General features: G+C 47.0%; 1 protein-coding gene across 3 annotated transcripts in view; it reads left to right on the top strand.

Moving 5' to 3' along the window:
* The window catches only part of TRIP10 (thyroid hormone receptor interactor 10), an 87,774-nt gene that overhangs the window by 57,793 nt on the left and 13,482 nt on the right, over window positions 1-16,499 (top strand). For 2 of the 3 annotated variants that reach the window (XM_035140377.2, XM_035140378.2), the window contains exons 7-12: window positions 881-1,009; window positions 2,836-2,982; window positions 4,056-4,259; window positions 7,963-8,145; window positions 10,587-10,696; window positions 13,769-13,901. In XM_035140377.2, the coding sequence (XP_034996268.1) occupies window positions 881-1,009; window positions 2,836-2,982; window positions 4,056-4,259; window positions 7,963-8,145; window positions 10,587-10,696; window positions 13,769-13,901 (906 nt within the window). The remainder of the gene's footprint in view (window positions 1-880; window positions 1,010-2,835; window positions 2,983-4,055; window positions 4,260-7,962; window positions 8,146-10,586; window positions 10,697-13,768; window positions 13,902-16,499) is intronic. The other variant, XM_035140379.2, reaches the window with a different exon arrangement.

Here is a 16,499-nt window from a genome sequence, read left to right as displayed (position 1 = left end):
TGGGAGTCATTTTGGACTCACAGCTGTCCATGGAGGCGCAGGTCAATTCTGTGTCCAGGGCAGCTGTCTACCAGCTCCATCTGGTACGCAGGCTGAGACCCTACCTGCCTGCAGACTGTCTCGCCAGAGTGGTGCATGCTCTGGTTATCTCCTGCTTGGACTACTGCAATGCGCTCTACGTGGGGCTACCTGTGAAGGTGACCCGGAAACTACAACTAATCCAGAATGCGGCAGCTAGACTGGTGACTGGGAGTGGCCACCGAGACCACATAACACCCGTCATGAAAGACCTACATTGGCTCCCAGTACGTTTCCGGGCACAATTCAAAGTTTTGGTGCTGACCTTTAAAGCCCTAAATGGCCTTGGTCCAATATACCTGAAGGAGCATCTCCACCCCCATTGTTCCGCCTGGACACTGAGGTCCAGTGCTGAGGGCCTTCTGGCGGTTCCCTCACTGCAGGAAGCGAAGTTATGGGGAACCAGTCAGATAGTTGTTTATTTCCTTGACATCTGATGGGAGGGTGTTCCACAGGGCGGGCACCACTACCGAGAAGGCCCTCTGCCTGGTTCCCTGAAACTAGAGCATGCACCACTCTGGCGAGACAGTCTGCAAGACAGTCCTACGGTTTACATCTTGTGGTTTGTCTCTAAACCCACCGGCCTAGGTTTGGATGACTTACTAAGCCCAGGGATGAGGAACCTTGGTCCCCCCAGATTTTGCTGGGCTCCCTTGATCCCTGAGCACTGGCCATGTTAGCTGGGGCTGGTAGGAATTGGAATCCCATAGCACCTGGAGGTGCCACAGTTTCCCCACCTCTACTGTAGAGCTTACTGTAACCAAAGTATTTCTGCTGATGCATTTCCCCTTACCTTCTCCAGGCAAAGCAGCAGGCAAACCTGAGGAGTCATATGGCTGAGGAGAGCAAGAATGAATATGCTTCATATCTACAGAAGTTTAACCACAACCAGAGCCAGTTCTACTTTTTGGAGATGCCACAAATCTTCAATGCAAGTCTCTCTAAGCAACTTTCTAACATTTTAGTTTAGAGTTTTCTTGCAACTCCCTTTAGTCCTTCAAAGTAGCCCACAACAAACAATAAAAAACGGTAGAACAACATTTAAAAATAAGCCTTGCTGTATAAAAACCAACCATATAGGGATTCTTCTCAGTGAACCGACCTGATTTGCACCCCCACACTAATACGCAGATCAGAATCCAATCATCCTTCAGTGTCTGCCCTCTTCAAAATTTTGCAATGCAGTTCTCTGCTCACAGAAACATAACAAAATGCATGTATAAGTTTTAAATGCACCCCAAAAGCATATTTGTGGCAGGTCGTGCGGGAAATAACAAAATGCAAATTCTAATGCATTTTTCCGTTAATAGTTGTTGTTGTTTTAATCACATACTGATGTGGAAACAGGGCAGAACACACTTAAGAACGAACACGTGTGAAACTAGCATGAACCAGAAACATACTCTGATCTTTCCATCCCTGCAACAAGGGGAAAGAGCAACAGCTCTAAAAACTAGCTGTCCAGCAGCAGCAGCAGCAGATTGGGACCAGCGAACGCCAAGGATTGCTAAAAGCCGGAGGAAAAGATCACCTAAAATGAAGCAAGCGCCATGGAACTTTTAGAAGAGGGAGTTCCATAAAACTAGAGCCTCTCCTAGAGCAGCTCTTTTTGTGGCTCCTCCTAGTGGAATATTTTCTCTCTCTCTGACTTGAGACATTAGATAGGCTCTCAGCCTTCCGCCAGAAGAAAATAACTTGGCAGTGGAGGTCATTGGAGACCTATAACAAATGCCTTCGTCAGGAAGTTCACCTTGGGCCACTGCAGCCTTGTTAATCTCTGCTCTGTGGGGAAGGCTTCTAGCATTTGTGGGGGAAAGGTGCTGGTTGAGATCGGAATGTGGAAAGATCCCACAACAAAGAAAGCAGGCAGAACCTCCTTTCTGGGGGTAATGGAGGAAGGTGGGAGGGATCTTAACCTTTCCTGACTTCACAAGTGCCATTCCTGGGGTGGGCTTTTAAAAAATAATAATTCCGTGAACATTATTAGGGCTGCCACACAATTGAAGTGTTCAGCTGCAATTATATACATGCCTACCTGAGAGTAAATTCCAAATTGAGCTGAATGGGACTAAAGTCTGAGTAAGGCATGCATGGGATCCTTTTGTTAATTGATTAACCTTTAAAACTTAAAATTTTAAATTTGCGTTTGCTCACTACTAAAACCTCAGTAATAAAGGCCTTTTTGAGATAGCCTGACAGCAAACCATAGCTACCCCTCTTTAAAAGGAAAGGTTGTTTTAAAAGGGTTTCTTACTCATTTCCCACTGCCTCATCAGAAAAACTTTAAAAACATAGCTTAGAAAATAAATAAGGCAGTTTATTGCTTCTTCGATTAAAATTGATCCTTGCCAGTTTGCAGTCTACTGACGACAGCCCTGAAAATGCTAGAAAATGCACCCACACGCTAGTCCTGTCACCTGAAAACTTTTTATCTGGCGACAACTGGGAAGTTGAGCCTGGACGCTACCGCATTAGAACAAACCGAAATGCAGCTATTATAACAGGTGTTTTTTAGATGGCATCGTGCCATTTTAAACTTTGTGCCAGCCTTCCCAGTGCCACATGCCTTGCTGACTGCAAGGAGCAGGTGTGTGATAACCAGACTGGCCTCTTCGTTTTGTGGGTGATGTGGGTTCTGGTAGGACGGCGGTGCTGAGGGGATCCTAGCTCCCCGTGAGGAACCTTCCCTCTCTAATCCTCAAGTTCTGATTGTCCCTTTTGTGTGTGTTTTGCTTCCTTCCTTCCCTCCATTCCTAGAAGCTGCAAGAGATGGACGAGCGACGGACACTGCGCCTCAAGGAAGGCTACTGCGTTTTTTCAGAGACAGAGCAGCAAGTTATGCCCATCATTGGCAAGTGCCTGGAGGGCATGAAAGCAGCAGCAGATGTGGTGGATGAGAAGAACGTAAGTGCCTGCCAGATAAGTTGTAACATTTCTCCCGTGTCCCGCGTAATAGTTGGTGTGCTGTCAAATAACCGCTGTAGTCCATGCATGGGTAATAACAATAATAATTTTTGAAATTTATTTATATCCCGCCCTTCTGGCTGGCTTTCCCCAACCGCTCTGGGCGGCTTACACAATAGATAAAACGTAATAAAGCATCAAACATTAAAAAACTTCCCTAAACAGGGATCCCTTCAGATGTCTTCTAAAAGTTGTATAGTTCATTATCTCCTTGACATCTGAAGGGAGGGTGTTCCACAGGGAGGGCGCCACTACCAAAAAGGCCCTCTACTTGGTTCCCTGTAACTTCACTTCTTGCAGTGAGGGAACCAGCAGAAGACCCTCAGAGCTGGACCTCAGTGTCCGGGCTGAGCGATGGGGATGGAGACGTTCCTTCGGGTATACAGTGGTACCTTGGTTCTCAAACGTCTTGGTACTCAAACAACTTGGAACCCAAACCCTGAAGTAAGTGCTCATTCTGAGTAAAGTAACAAAAGGTTTACTCACATTTCAGTTCACGATATGATCCCTGAAAGGCAGGCTCTACTTAATAGTTATACAAAGAAAGAGTGAGTTTATCTCATTGGGAGACTGAACTCGTGTGCTGCTGGCTGAGAGCCAGCAGACAGCAAAATTGCATTAATAGAACAAAATGACTGCAGGAGAGCAGCATGGCAGCAAAAGATCATCAAGAAAGCAATAACAGACAAGACCAACTGAGAAAATGGCTGCATGGCTCTTTTGTGGAGTCAACCAGAGCAATGCCCGTCTCCCAGGTCACATGCAGGGGGAGGAAGCAGGGATGTCCCCCTGCTTGTGCCTACTCTAGGGAAATAAGGAATGTTGCATTTGACCGTATCAATGGATTACATCCCACAAACTCTGTGTACTCTCAAACTACCACAAAATTTCTGCCATATCCTCCTCTGGTCCTCAGCCCCTGCTCGTTTGTACTGTGTTGGCTCAGCAGCACAACTGGGCTGGAGGTAGTTCAATTCCTCAAGGTCACTCAGAAGGATGTTCTTCTCCTGTAGGATTCCCAGATGCTGATTGAACTGCACAAATCGGGCTTTGAGAGGCCAGGAGACATGGATTTTGAAGACTTCAGCCAACCCATCAATCGTACCTCATCAGACAGCAGCCTTGGCACCCCCCGCGGCACCCTCGATGGTCGCCTGGACCCCCGCCTGCTGGTCAAGAGCAAGGGGAAGCGCTGGCCCTTCAGCAGGAAGAGCAAGGTGAGGACTGGCATGGAGGGCCTGGGACAGCCTGAAAAAGGGTGGCCTGGAAGCAGGGTGGGTAAAAATCAATGATTTTAAAAATAAAAATAAATCAGATTTTAACATTTTAAATTGGATTTTTTAAAATTTAAATTGGATTTTTTAAATTTTAAATTGGATTTTTTAAAATTTAAATTGGATTTTTTTAAAATTTAAATTGGATTTTTTAAAATTTAAATTGGATTTTTAAAACAAAATGTTTTTAGAGGAAGAATCTTTCTAAAGAAAGTTTTCTATTTAAGTTACATTATAGTCCAAAGGCTGTTCATCAGTAAATAAGGATTTGTTTTAAGTTTTTCATGTGTGCTAAAAGTCAGTCTAAGCTTCTTCTTTTTTAAAAAAAAACCAAAATTTGTTTGACCACATCAGTTAAAGTGGATACATATGCTATAATGTTATTGTTTTAGTTAAATAAATTGTTTAAATTATTATTAAGGAAATGATTTTCTCCTTCCAATAAAGTACAGCAGAAAAGTTATCCAAACAACTTATTACACCTCACAATAAACTCATAATTATCTGCCTATGTATTTCTAATAGTGTAAGCAAATCAGTAATTTTTATATAACTGTAAAAACTACTTTGAAAATTTATTATTCCAAAAATGAAACCTTTATCTGGTTGTAAATATTAAGATTATACCAGCAAGAATGAGTCTTTCTGTAAAAAAAAAATATTTAAATCAAGTCTTACTGACTAGTGCTTTAAATTGTGATTTAAATCAATTTTTTTTCAATCAAATCCACCCTGCCAGGAAGTATTGTCCTTCTGCCCTCAACCCATTGGCCCTCAGGCTTGTGGGATTCCCATCGCTACCAGGTTCTGTTCACAGTTCAGGATGTGAAGTGTGATTAAGTAAAATTGGGGGAAGCGGGTAGGGATTGGGGAGAAGAAGGGTGATCACCACAGGGTTCATATCCTGGCTTCCTCTCCAGAGTCCTGGATCTCCTCCCTGCCTCTGCCACTTTGCTCATCTGCTAGACAGCAGCATGACAGGCAAGCTAGCAAATGCCATGGTTTTGCACCTCCTTCCATGTTATTCCATTTTCTGGCTGCCCTCTCCCATCTCCTTTCCAGCTGTTTGTACTAGCCCTTATCAAAGGTTTCTCCTCCAACTTTCTGGGCCTGACCAATGCTTCCCCCAAAGTGGTTTTGTCGCAATAACTAATGGTGGTCGCCTCTGCCGTTGGAAAGTCTTAACTCGGCTACCCCTTCCTTCCCTTTATTCAGCCACTGGCCAGGTCAGCCTCCTGCCCTTCATGTCACCCGGGCTCTCTGCTATGGAAGCCTTGGACCTCTGCCTCTAGGACCTGCTATTCTGACTTCCAGCTGCCCCTGTCGCTCAGAGGAGGGCGTTCCTCTTCCCTACAGTCCCTAGCTGACCCCTGTGTTTGTATTATGGAGATGGTTATGGCATAGGCCCAAGATCTGCTTCAGCAAGCCCTCACATTTCTAGCTAGTTTTCTCCAGAGGCTTCTTTATAACGTGCACAGGCTGTTCTTTCGCAAAAGGCTCATTTTAGCAAGGCCTTCCTTCCTTCCTTCCTTCCTTCCTTCCTTCCTTCCTTCCTTCCTTCCTTCCTTCCTTCTCCCACCTGAACAACTTCCTCGGGTGCTGTGAAGGTTCCTTTCTCCTGCTTTCCTCTTAAGCTGCCCTTCATTTCGCTCCCTAACTCTTCTGCTACTAGATCTGGGCTGTGAACTCTCCTCAGCCACATCTGTCCTGTAAATCTCGCAGTGCAGATGTCACAGGAGAGCCAGACTCTGCTGCCTTGGCTCACATCTCTTGCTAGCCTCTCCATTGCCTGCATCCCTTAAAAAAACACAACTCTGTAATTTCTTCCATGTCCTGTGTGCTGCCTTGCTTCTTGCTTCCTGTTTTCTCCTTTCTCACGAGTGTCTTCTAGTTGGAGAGGAAATAAGAGCACTAACTCTGCTGACCTTGGGTCTTTGGTTGTTGGTTGGGCTACAACCCTCCACCCCCTCACCATCAGCTCTGCTGGCTGAGGAAGGTGGGAGCTGTGGTCCAGGATCCAATGTTTCTCTAAGAGAACTTGCCAGGCCCCTTTTTAGCTCATGTGGGACACCCAAAAGATCTTCAGTGAGAGTCCCTACTTCTTTTGCTTCCTGCATCCGGGAGGTGAGAGGCCAAAGGCCCTTCATAATCTCAGTGAAGCCTTATTTTCCTTCCGTCATGCGTCCCACACCAGCTCTGATAGTTCTTGCCTCTCACTCCACCCCCCCCCCAACAGTCCTTTGAGATGCTGACTTCTGAGCCAAGTGAGGATGTGCATGCCAAAATCCCAGCAATCCCTTGATAGATAAAAGTCTCTTAGATTCTGGCTTGCTGCCTTTAAGCCCCACTGCCCAGTGCCGATGCTTTTCACAGCATTTGCTTTCTGTGCATATGTAATTCCTTTTTTCCGCCATGGAACCTAAGGCAGTAAGCGGGTTTTTTTCCAGGCGGTCTCTCATCCAGACACTCACCCGCCCAGCTTCAGCAAGTTTCTCTTCCTAGCTTATGCAGGGCTCCCGAGCTGCTTGCAGCTCCCCTGAGGCAAGGTGCAGCCACGCTGGAACGAGATTCCTCTGACTCTTCCAGCTGTTGCAAACCAAGTGCCAATTTTGCGCAGCTCCACAGGAAGCTGCTGTCGGGGTGGGGTGCTCCCCTGGAGCGATCGCATGCTGCTTTCTCAACTCGATGGGCAGCATGGCCTTCAGAGGCGCAGGGAATTTGGGTCCAGCTCCGAGAAATCCCTTGACCCGCCATACGACTTATTCCAAGAGAGACAAAGGTTGTGTGTTTTCATCAGGATGCTCTCGGTAAAGCGAGGCTGCTTCCACCCTGTGATGGGGTAGTCAGCAACACAAAGCAGCATTTCAAGGGAGAAGGGTCCATTGGGAGGAGGGGGTGAGTTGCAGGAGCTCTGAAGGCTTAATTTGAAACAGGGAGAACATGGGGGGTGGGGTGGAAACGGTAGCTCCCTCAAAGTATCCAGTGCTCCTGAATTATCTGGTCTTCAAAAATGGTTTCTACCAATATTGTGCCCCTTCCCTTCGAACCTCATCCTCCCATGGTATTGCAGTTTGGGGCCACCCCTTAAATCATGCGATTGGTGACCAGGAATTTCAGGATTGCTCAGAATATCTAAGGACGCGTTTGAATCAGATGCCTATACAGAAAGCCAGCTTTGCATCTTGGCATGACTCTGCAACTCTTTCCTTTCTTTTTCATACTGTCCGTGGTGCTAAAGTGTAGCTCTACATCTTGTGCTGTTGCCTCCTGCCTCTCTCCCCCCCCCCACTTCCCCATGTATTCTCGGTGGTGGGGTTTTTATTACAGTGCATTCCTGTTATATTGGGCACACTGGATTGCTATTTGTTGTCTTGTCAGGTGGTTGAGGTAGGCAATATAAACAGCGAACTTAGCCATTGCTTCTCAGGGCAAATGGTTTCTAAAAACGTTTGGCCAATGTGTTGCTCTCCATTGTAAGAATGTACCGTATAGATGGAATGTACTGTAATTTCTTTGTTGTTGTGTTTTGGGGGGGTGGTTTTTTTTTTGGTGTGTGTGTGTCTCTGTGTGCCTTTTTATTTTCTTACAGAGTTTTCTCCATTCTTTTGTGTTTCGTTTCTTGTTCACGACCCTTGTCTTTCGCTAGCTTCCACCCCCTCCCCTCTCTCCCTTAAGTTGCCCTTCCTCCTCCACTTCTTCCCCTTCCTCATCTGCCATCAATGGACCTCCATCCCCCAAATTCACCCGTGACCCCCTGTCTTACTGTTTGAACGAGATCAATAAGACAGTCAAACCCCGCATCACGTCCTTCCGCAGCCTCAAACGGGGGGTAAGTGGACAATTCCTCTTTGATAAACCAGCATCACGTGCCTACCAAGTAGAAAACCAGTCATGGTTTTGGTGCTGAGAAGACGCTTTTTAAAAAGCCAGAATCCTAGATCATGGGGCCCTCACCTATTTGTTACAAAGCAGCCACTTGTTTGCCAGTACAATGAATATGGAAAGGAGACATTTCAAATTTGAATATGCAGTCAGTCTATCCATTATCTGTTTTTGGTGCAGCTGGTTATGCTGCTTTCTTGGCCTCAGGTCTGACATATACCTATAAAATGTCTTAAAGACAGATATTGCCCCTCCCTCTTCCATTCTGACCTATAGAGCCTCTGATACATGGAGTCTTGCAAGGGCAATGAGGTCCATTGAGCTCAGATACTAGCACAAGTGACTTCAGGCAATAGCTTAGAGTGTCTGCCTGAGATTTGGGTTATTGACTTTTTAGCTGTGCCTTATTATTATTATTATTATTATTATTATTATTATTATTATTATTATTATTATATTTTATTTGCACAGACCCAAACAAGAACTAGTTTTAGCTCCAATGAACTGGCAGTCGTAGTCCATGCATGAATGTAGTTTCAAAGACTTGCACTTTCCAAACTTACATACCTAAAGCATTCTTATGCACGCTTCCACGAAATCATGCCAAAGCAGTTCACAGTAAAAGTTGGAGGAAGAGAAGGGTTTAGTTGCTGCATTTCTTAGGGGCTGTGGGTTCAGGTCTCAGATAAGGTGGCCTTTACTTGGGAACTTGTTACAAGCTTAGGTGGTGGGAGAAATCGGAAGGCACCCTTCTGCCCAAAGCAAAGCCCATCAGTTCTTATCAATCAATCTGCACAATTCAGGCCACATTTATGCCACAAAAGCAGATGAGCAAGTGTGCTGGAAGACGACGCTTATGGAGCAAATAATTCTGGTGATTTGTGCAGTTGAGTCTAATTACACTCTGTAGGAGGGAGGCAAACACACTCCCTGCCTTGCCTCTGTCACTGCCAAGCAGCCCCAGGGTAGATTGTCTTTTAGCCTTGGTGAGACTCCCGATTGTGGTCCCTTGTTTTAGAAAGTCCTACGGATCATGGAATTGGAAGGGGCTCACAGCCAGCTGTGACAATTCGTAGTTGTCCAACAAGGTCACAGATGCCTTTGCTTGCTTTTCTGACTAGATCTGGTGAGGGTGCCTGTTGCCCCTCTGTTCTGACCCTTACAGCGCACAGTAGAGAACGAAGTGCTGCTGAATTTTCTCCCTTGCTGTGTGCTAAGAAGTCCCCAGTCTGGATCTAACCTTGGCCTTCACTAATTGGTCTTATGCAATCTGTGCAGCACATGCTCAAACTACATGTGTTGCTTAGTGACATGAGGTTTTCCCCTCCCAATTTATTTATTTGCCCTCCAAAGCTGTGTGGTAAGACGGGAGTTTGGAATGGAAGATCATGTAGGTCGGGGAGGTGTTTGCTTATTCCTTTCCACTTTTCCTTTCCCAAGTCACTCCCCAGTCACTTTGACCCCACGGGGGGGGGAGGTACGGGTGTCTAGCTTATGGGTTTGCCATAAGAACTGCTGAAATAATGCTATGAAGTTCTTTGAATGCTCAAAAGCCCTGTTGATTATTTCTAGTAGACCTGCCCTAGTGCCCTATACATAGAGCTGGGTGGGCAAGCAAGATCTGCTTGTGAGGCTTTAGGGCAGGGGTTGGCAATTTTTGTTAGCCACAGCCTAGTCCACTGTCCCTCAGACCTTGTGGCGGGCTGGAGAAGCAGCACCGGGGGGGGGGATCTGGAAGAAGAGGCAAGAGGGGCAAGGAGTCCTCCTCCACACCCCCAGCTGCTGCGCTTACCTTCCCAGGGACTGCCGCTGCCGCCACCGCCGCTGCTGCTTCTCATGGGTGGGCAGAGTGAGCTCATCCGCTCCGCTCTCTGGCCCACAGGAGCCACCAGGGCAGTGGTGGCAGCAATGGAGGGAAGATGAGCAGCGCGAAAGGGCTGGCTCCGGAGGGGGGCTGCTTAAAAAGGCGCTCAGTCAGCTCAGCCCAGCTCCCTTCCTCCTCTAGGCAGGGCAGGGAGAAGCCTTGGAGGAGGAGGCACCGCAGTGTGTGTGGGGGGGGAATGGAATGGCGCAGGAAAAAAATGGCGCAGCCCGAAATAACGGAATCCCCATGCCGATCCACGGACCGTCCGCGGGTCTGATCCTGAAGGCAATTGGGCCTGATCTAACCCGCGGACCTTAGTTTGCTGGGATCATTGCTGCCTGAAAGCTGTCGGTGGTCCTTTCTGTGCTTGGGGCTATGCTAACTGATGTACCCTAACCACAGATGGGCTGGACAGATTAGGTGGACAAGGGAAGGGGCAGGGGTTGGGGTCAGTAGGGCAACGTGCATAGAGGCGCCTTAAGGGCACCACTCCCATTCATGTGTGTGTCTTTTCCTGCTGCCAGACTGTGATCACGGAGGACTTTAGCCACCTGCCTCCAGAACAGAGGAGAAAAAAGCTCCAGCAGAAGATTGAACAAAGGAATCGGGAGCTGCAGAAAGAACTAGATCAGAGGTCAGAAACTGAAAATCACCATCCTCTTCGCTTGTTAGGCTCTTAAGATGGGATTTGTGTGGTCTAAGCAATGCTTAAAATTAGCTCAGCAGGTTTTTTTGTTTTTTGTTTTTAATTGAGATTTCAGAATTGGAATCTTTTCAAAATCTGTAATTAAAACTTGATAGTTAATCCTATATAATAAAGTGCAAGTGTCTCTGCGTCCAGTCCCTGTGTCCCTGTGTCCACGCCACTGCGCAGGTGCCCCACGGACACAGGGATTGGACGCAGAGACTGGACACACACACGCATGCGCTCTCCCCACCAACCCACCTACTGTTTCCCTGCGGCCGCCAACCGCCGCTCCTGGCCGGACTGAGCGTTGGCGGCAGGGTGGGAGGAGAGTGCGCGTGTGTGTGCGTCCAGCAAAGACAGGTCCCGGGGTTCGGAGAAGCGCTGCGCAAGCACTTCTCCAAACCCCGGGATGTCTCCTTCCTGTCGGTGGCTGGGGGAGAGGAAGGAAGGAGGAGAAAGGGCTGCTTTCTCCTCCTTCGTTCCTGTCCCCCTGCCGCCGACAGGAAGGAGACGTCCCGGGAGCACCAGATCGAGGAGTCGGTCTGCAGAGTCAGCGCCCAGCAACGCTGTGCTGGATTGAGGAGGCGATGCTCTGTGCGGCGCTGCTGGGCCGCTTCCTTGATCTGGCGGCCTGCCGGGTCGGCACTGATCAGCACTGCGCGGAGCACCAGATCGAGGAGCCGGTCTGCAGAGTCAGCGCCCAGCAACACCGCACGGAGCATCGCCGTCTCAATCCAGCGCGGCGTTGCTGGGCGCTGACTCTGCAGACCAGCTCCTTGATCCGGTGCTCCGTGCAGCGCTCACATGTGTTCTAGCGCCCGTTTATTTAACGGGCTGAACGACACTAGTAGTTAATAATGGTTTATAATATCCATGAGCAATCTAGCCTTCATTGTTAGCGACACTAGGCTTAGCCCAAGCAGTTTTACGCCCTGTCTTACTGTAGCGCTTAGAATTCAGTCCTCTATATGCCTGCTCAGAAGTAAGCCCCGTTGAGTTCAAAGGGACTTACTCCCAGGTAAATACCTACAGCCTTTAATACAAAAAGGCTACTATCTCATTGATCTTTTCCAAACAGCCAGGCAGGGACCGCTGAGAACATTTGACTTGGTAAAAGGCCAAAAAGTTCATTGCTTGTCGGTTGCTATCTATCATAGGGCAGGAACCGATCCTGGCCTGACTGCATTGGCTGCCCATCAGTTTCCAGGCCCTATTCAGAGTTCTGGTTTTGGCCTACAAAGCTTTAAAAGGCTCAGAGTCTCAAAGACCGCCTCTCCCCATATGAACCTAGCTGGACCCTGAGACCATCAACTGAGACCCTTCTTCGTGTGCCTCCCCCACAGTAAGTCTGGAGGGTGGCAACATGAGAGCAAGGCCTTTTCTGCAGTGGCTCCCCATTTGTGGGATGCACTCCCCCAGGGAGGCTCGCCTAGCTGGGCAAAACATTCCTTTTCTCCCATGCCTTTAGCTGATCAGGCAATCCAAGGCCTTTCAAACTGCCTATTTTTTGTTATTTTGTTACTATCAGTGACTTTTTCCATAGAAAAATAGGTGCCAATACTCACCATGAAGTTGTTACAGTAAGTGCCACACTTTTTAAAAAGAGAGAGGTGTCAGTACTGTGTAGCCTTGAGTAACCCCTAAAAAAGCACTGTTTACTAGGATAAATATTTTTTGTGTTTTTATATAGTAAACCGCCCTTTGATCCTCAGATGTAGGGTGACATAGGAAAAAAAATAATCATAGGGATTTTAGGGTTGTGCAAAATTTATCATTATTTTGCTTTTGTGTAGAAATCCTTGTGTGAAAGGTGGTATCATGGATGCTTTGGGGGAGGGCCTCCTCGGTGGTGGCGCCTGCCCTGTGGAATGCCCTCCCATCAGATGTCAAGGAAATAAACAACTACCTGACTTTTAGAAGACATCTGTTTAGAGATGTTTGATGTTTTCTCGTGTTTTTAATATTCTAAATTAGAAGCCACCCAGAGTGGCTGGGGAAACCCAGCCAGATGGGTGGGGTATAAATATATTATTATTATTATTATTATTATTATTATTATTATTATTATTATTAGATTCCTGCATTGCAAGGGGTTGGACTGGATGACCCTCGTGGTCCCTTCCAACTCTACAGTTCTACGAAGCATGAAAATTAATGCCGTCATAAATTTGTTTAGTCCTTTACGGTGCTGCAAGATACTGTTGTAGTTTTTGCTGCCATTTGCTGGCTCCGACTCTGGAAATCATTGTTTGAGCTTAAGCTTCCTCTGTAGATTATGCCCTTCATTTCCTTCTGACCTCGCTGCCCTGGTTTGCATGTCATGATAAGCCACGGTCTAGTGTCTTAAACCATTGTTTAATCGTGAGCGTGCCTCTCCCTTGCCATGTGGTCTCTCCCCCTGCCCAGCCCCACCCCAACCACTTGCTGTGCCATCCAAACCCAGGCCATAGTTTGTTTGTTGCAAGCAAACAAAGCCAGAAATGAACCAGGGTTTGTTCTTAGCGTGTTTCCGGCTTACCGCCCATAGTTTCTTTGAAACAAACAAGCCACTGTCTAGAATCAGATGATCCAGATAGTCGCGGTGTGACTTGTTTGTGCCATGCAAACTAGAGGGAAGGGGTGTGCCGTGCAGGGACCCGCTTGCAGGAAAAGGCATGTTCACAGTTTAAACCATGGTCGCTTATCATGATGTGCAAATGAGGACGCTGCCTATATTTAGGATTACAATCATGCATCTGATGGTGGACTCTAGCCCAGGAAACCATAATAGCTGTAATGCATTTGTCTTTGTGGTGCCTCGGAGCTCTAGTATTTTGCAGCAAAAACAGCATGCATAGCTACCCCTCTGGAAAAACGAATGAATCTTTTTGCTTTCGGACGGCACTGAAGGTTAAGAGTACCTGAATGGACTGTCGGGCAATGCAAGGTGCCCAACCCCATGGATTCCTGATTTTATGAACCTGCTTTTTTAGAGTATCTTCACAACACAGAACGTTTTGCCCTCCTCCTTTCTTTCAGGGATGCCTTAAATAAGATGAAGGATGTTTACCAGAAGACGCCGCAGATGGGAGACCCTAATAGTCTTGAGCCAAAGATCTCTGAGACTCTGGGCAACATTGAGAAGTTGCGACTAGAAGTCCAGAAATGTGAAGTAAGGGACTGGCAGGCAAAGTGGGCGGGGGGGGGGGCAACTCTCTTGCACTTTCCAGTGTCCGTACTTGCACGATGATTATATAAATCATCACATGTATGGCTCAGGCACCGCTGACCCGGAGCTGTGTCCCAAATGTTAAGGTTTAGGCGTAATTCTTTTTTAATAAACATTTTTATTAGATTTTCCAATTTTAACATCTGTTTCATTCTCAAATTATACAAATTTCATTTAATCAATTAATCCAAATCTTCTGCCAAATTATACAAATTTAAAATTGACTTCCCATGCTTCAGACTCAGAAAGTTCCCTCCTCCTCTTGTCACTGCTTTCTAGTCGATAATGTCCAGATCTTATCCAATAATCTATTACAGTCCTTTCATCTTCTTTCAAGCCCCTGAGTTTTCTCAGGCAGGCGATGTCATGTTAGAGCCCTGTAACACCTTCAATCTCTTTCCCCACCGGCACACCCGCTCTCCCTCCGGAGTCCGCTTGGCTGCCCCACGCTACCTGGGAAAGGATCTAGCGATGCTCAGGGGCTCTAACGGGGTTACAAAACAGTTCCTTCAAATGGTAAAGCTGCCACCACCCGGGGTCTCCTTAAAGCCACCGGGATCAATAATGCACTCAGCCTGGTAGAGGGCAAAGCAGCCTAGGACTAGATTTAGCAGTGTAACCAGAAAGGACCAAAATCCACAAAGAAATCTCTTTTAACTATTTATTATAAAACAGTTAAACAAAGTAAAATGCAACAGTTCTCAAGAAAAGGGAATACAAAGATAAAACAAGAAAAGCATAACTAAACTTACGAATACAAACTTAAGGCAAAGTTGAAATCAAGACCATCTCTCCATCTCGGGCAAATCGCAGTCAAGAGCCATTGGCAAACCTCAGTCTCTCTTAGGCTCCTTGAAGAGGAACAGAACAGCAGTACCCTGCTGGGCCATTTTGCAAGACAAAAGGACAATAGAGCCCACCTCTTACAGACTTAAATCTCCAAAACCCTCGAGGTATTCCACGTGGGCTTACAGGTCATTATCCAATCTACGTGGGTTTTGGCGTTTGAATAATCCAATCAAAAGTTCCACAACCTTTTGTCCTGTCAATCAATTAGAGGCTACACAGATGCCTTGTGTTTACCCATTAATCAACCTGCAGGGCAATTAACACTCTCAGTTCCCAGCACACACCGGAGGACCCTTCCTCCCTAATTCCTTATCACATCGGAATGTAAGATTTCACAGCTGCAGAGTTGGGGAAATTATAGGCATCAAAGAACAGGATAGGAGTCAAAAATCCTCTTTCTCAGAGTTCAAGAGTTTAGATTCCCATGCCATTCTCTCTCTCGATGGCCAGGGTCCCATGAGGCTTTGCAACTCCCATGGTGCTCTGCACAAACCAAGGGTAGGAATACACATAGACTCATGACAGGCGAGTTTGACCAAATTATAGTTTCTGTGTGAATTTATGCCTATGATTCCTCTATAAATTAACACTGTCTCTTCTCACGCTGGTATCTTGCCAAGTCCGTACAAGAATTCTTCTCTCAGCCGGCAGCAGCCATCTTTGATCAGTCACCACAAACCAGATCTTTACACTCCTGTAGTATTTCGCTCCCGATCGCTTCTCGAGATAGATAGCCTTTCCAGGGGGAGAATTGTTAGGCGTAATTTTACTTTTGTAGATCCGACCCGGGCAGCAATTTATTTGCCATTTATATCAGTAACCCACGGTTAGGGAACCTCCTCATTGGGCCTACAGGGCCATTTCAAGCAAGTCACGGCCACCTGGATCAGGTGATAGACCTGTTTCCACCAAAAGATGTTTGCAATTGTTCATGAGGTCTAGTGGGGCACTTCTGCAAGCTGCGCATTTGCCCTCACCATTTGATTTCAACCGTGAGGGCAAAAAAATGTCACTTCAATGATGGGTAGATGAGCCGTCCCGCCCACCTGCTGTATTTGGCCTACTGGAGGGGGTGGAGATATGGGCTGCTGGCCAGATCCAGTTGCCCACTTCTTCAATAGCCCTGTAAACTGTGCTTCACACCGTATCTGATGCTATTTTTCTAGAGAAAGAGGAGCTGGAACTCACCGTGAAAACGTCCCTCGTTCTCTTATAACGGCAGTGGCCCCCATAGACAAAAGACCTGAACTATTAACAGATTAGGGTGTGCCTAGCAAGTGTGAGATGGAGGTGATTTTGTGATCGTCTCCAGACAGTGGTAGGGTCAGGCATTTGCCAAGATCCACTGCCTGACTCTACTCTCTTGGCACAGAAGCCACCCAGGCCAGGCCAGAGACAAAATGGGAGGGTTCTCCGCTGGCACATCTTCCAGGTTGAAGGGGCCAGCTGAGAGTGCCTTGGCTGCGGTCCCAAATTTATTGGATCTGAACTAGAGACTTCCTAGTTCAGGTCCTTTGCCATCTTACCAATAGCTGTTGATATACAGTCATACCTTGGTTTTCGAACAGAATGCGTTCCGGAAGCCCATGTTCGGAAACCAAGATGCGGCTTCTGATTGGCTGCAGGAGCGTCCTGCAGCCAATCGGAAGCCATGCTGGACGTTCGGCTTCCGAGCCAAAGTTCGCAAACCGG

This window comes from Zootoca vivipara, chromosome 16 (assembly GCF_963506605.1).
Source record: "Zootoca vivipara chromosome 16, rZooViv1.1, whole genome shotgun sequence".
NCBI lineage: Eukaryota > Metazoa > Chordata > Lepidosauria > Squamata > Lacertidae > Zootoca > Zootoca vivipara.
Note: the sequence above shows the minus strand (reverse complement) of the source record. Positions and strands in the feature narration are given on the sequence as shown.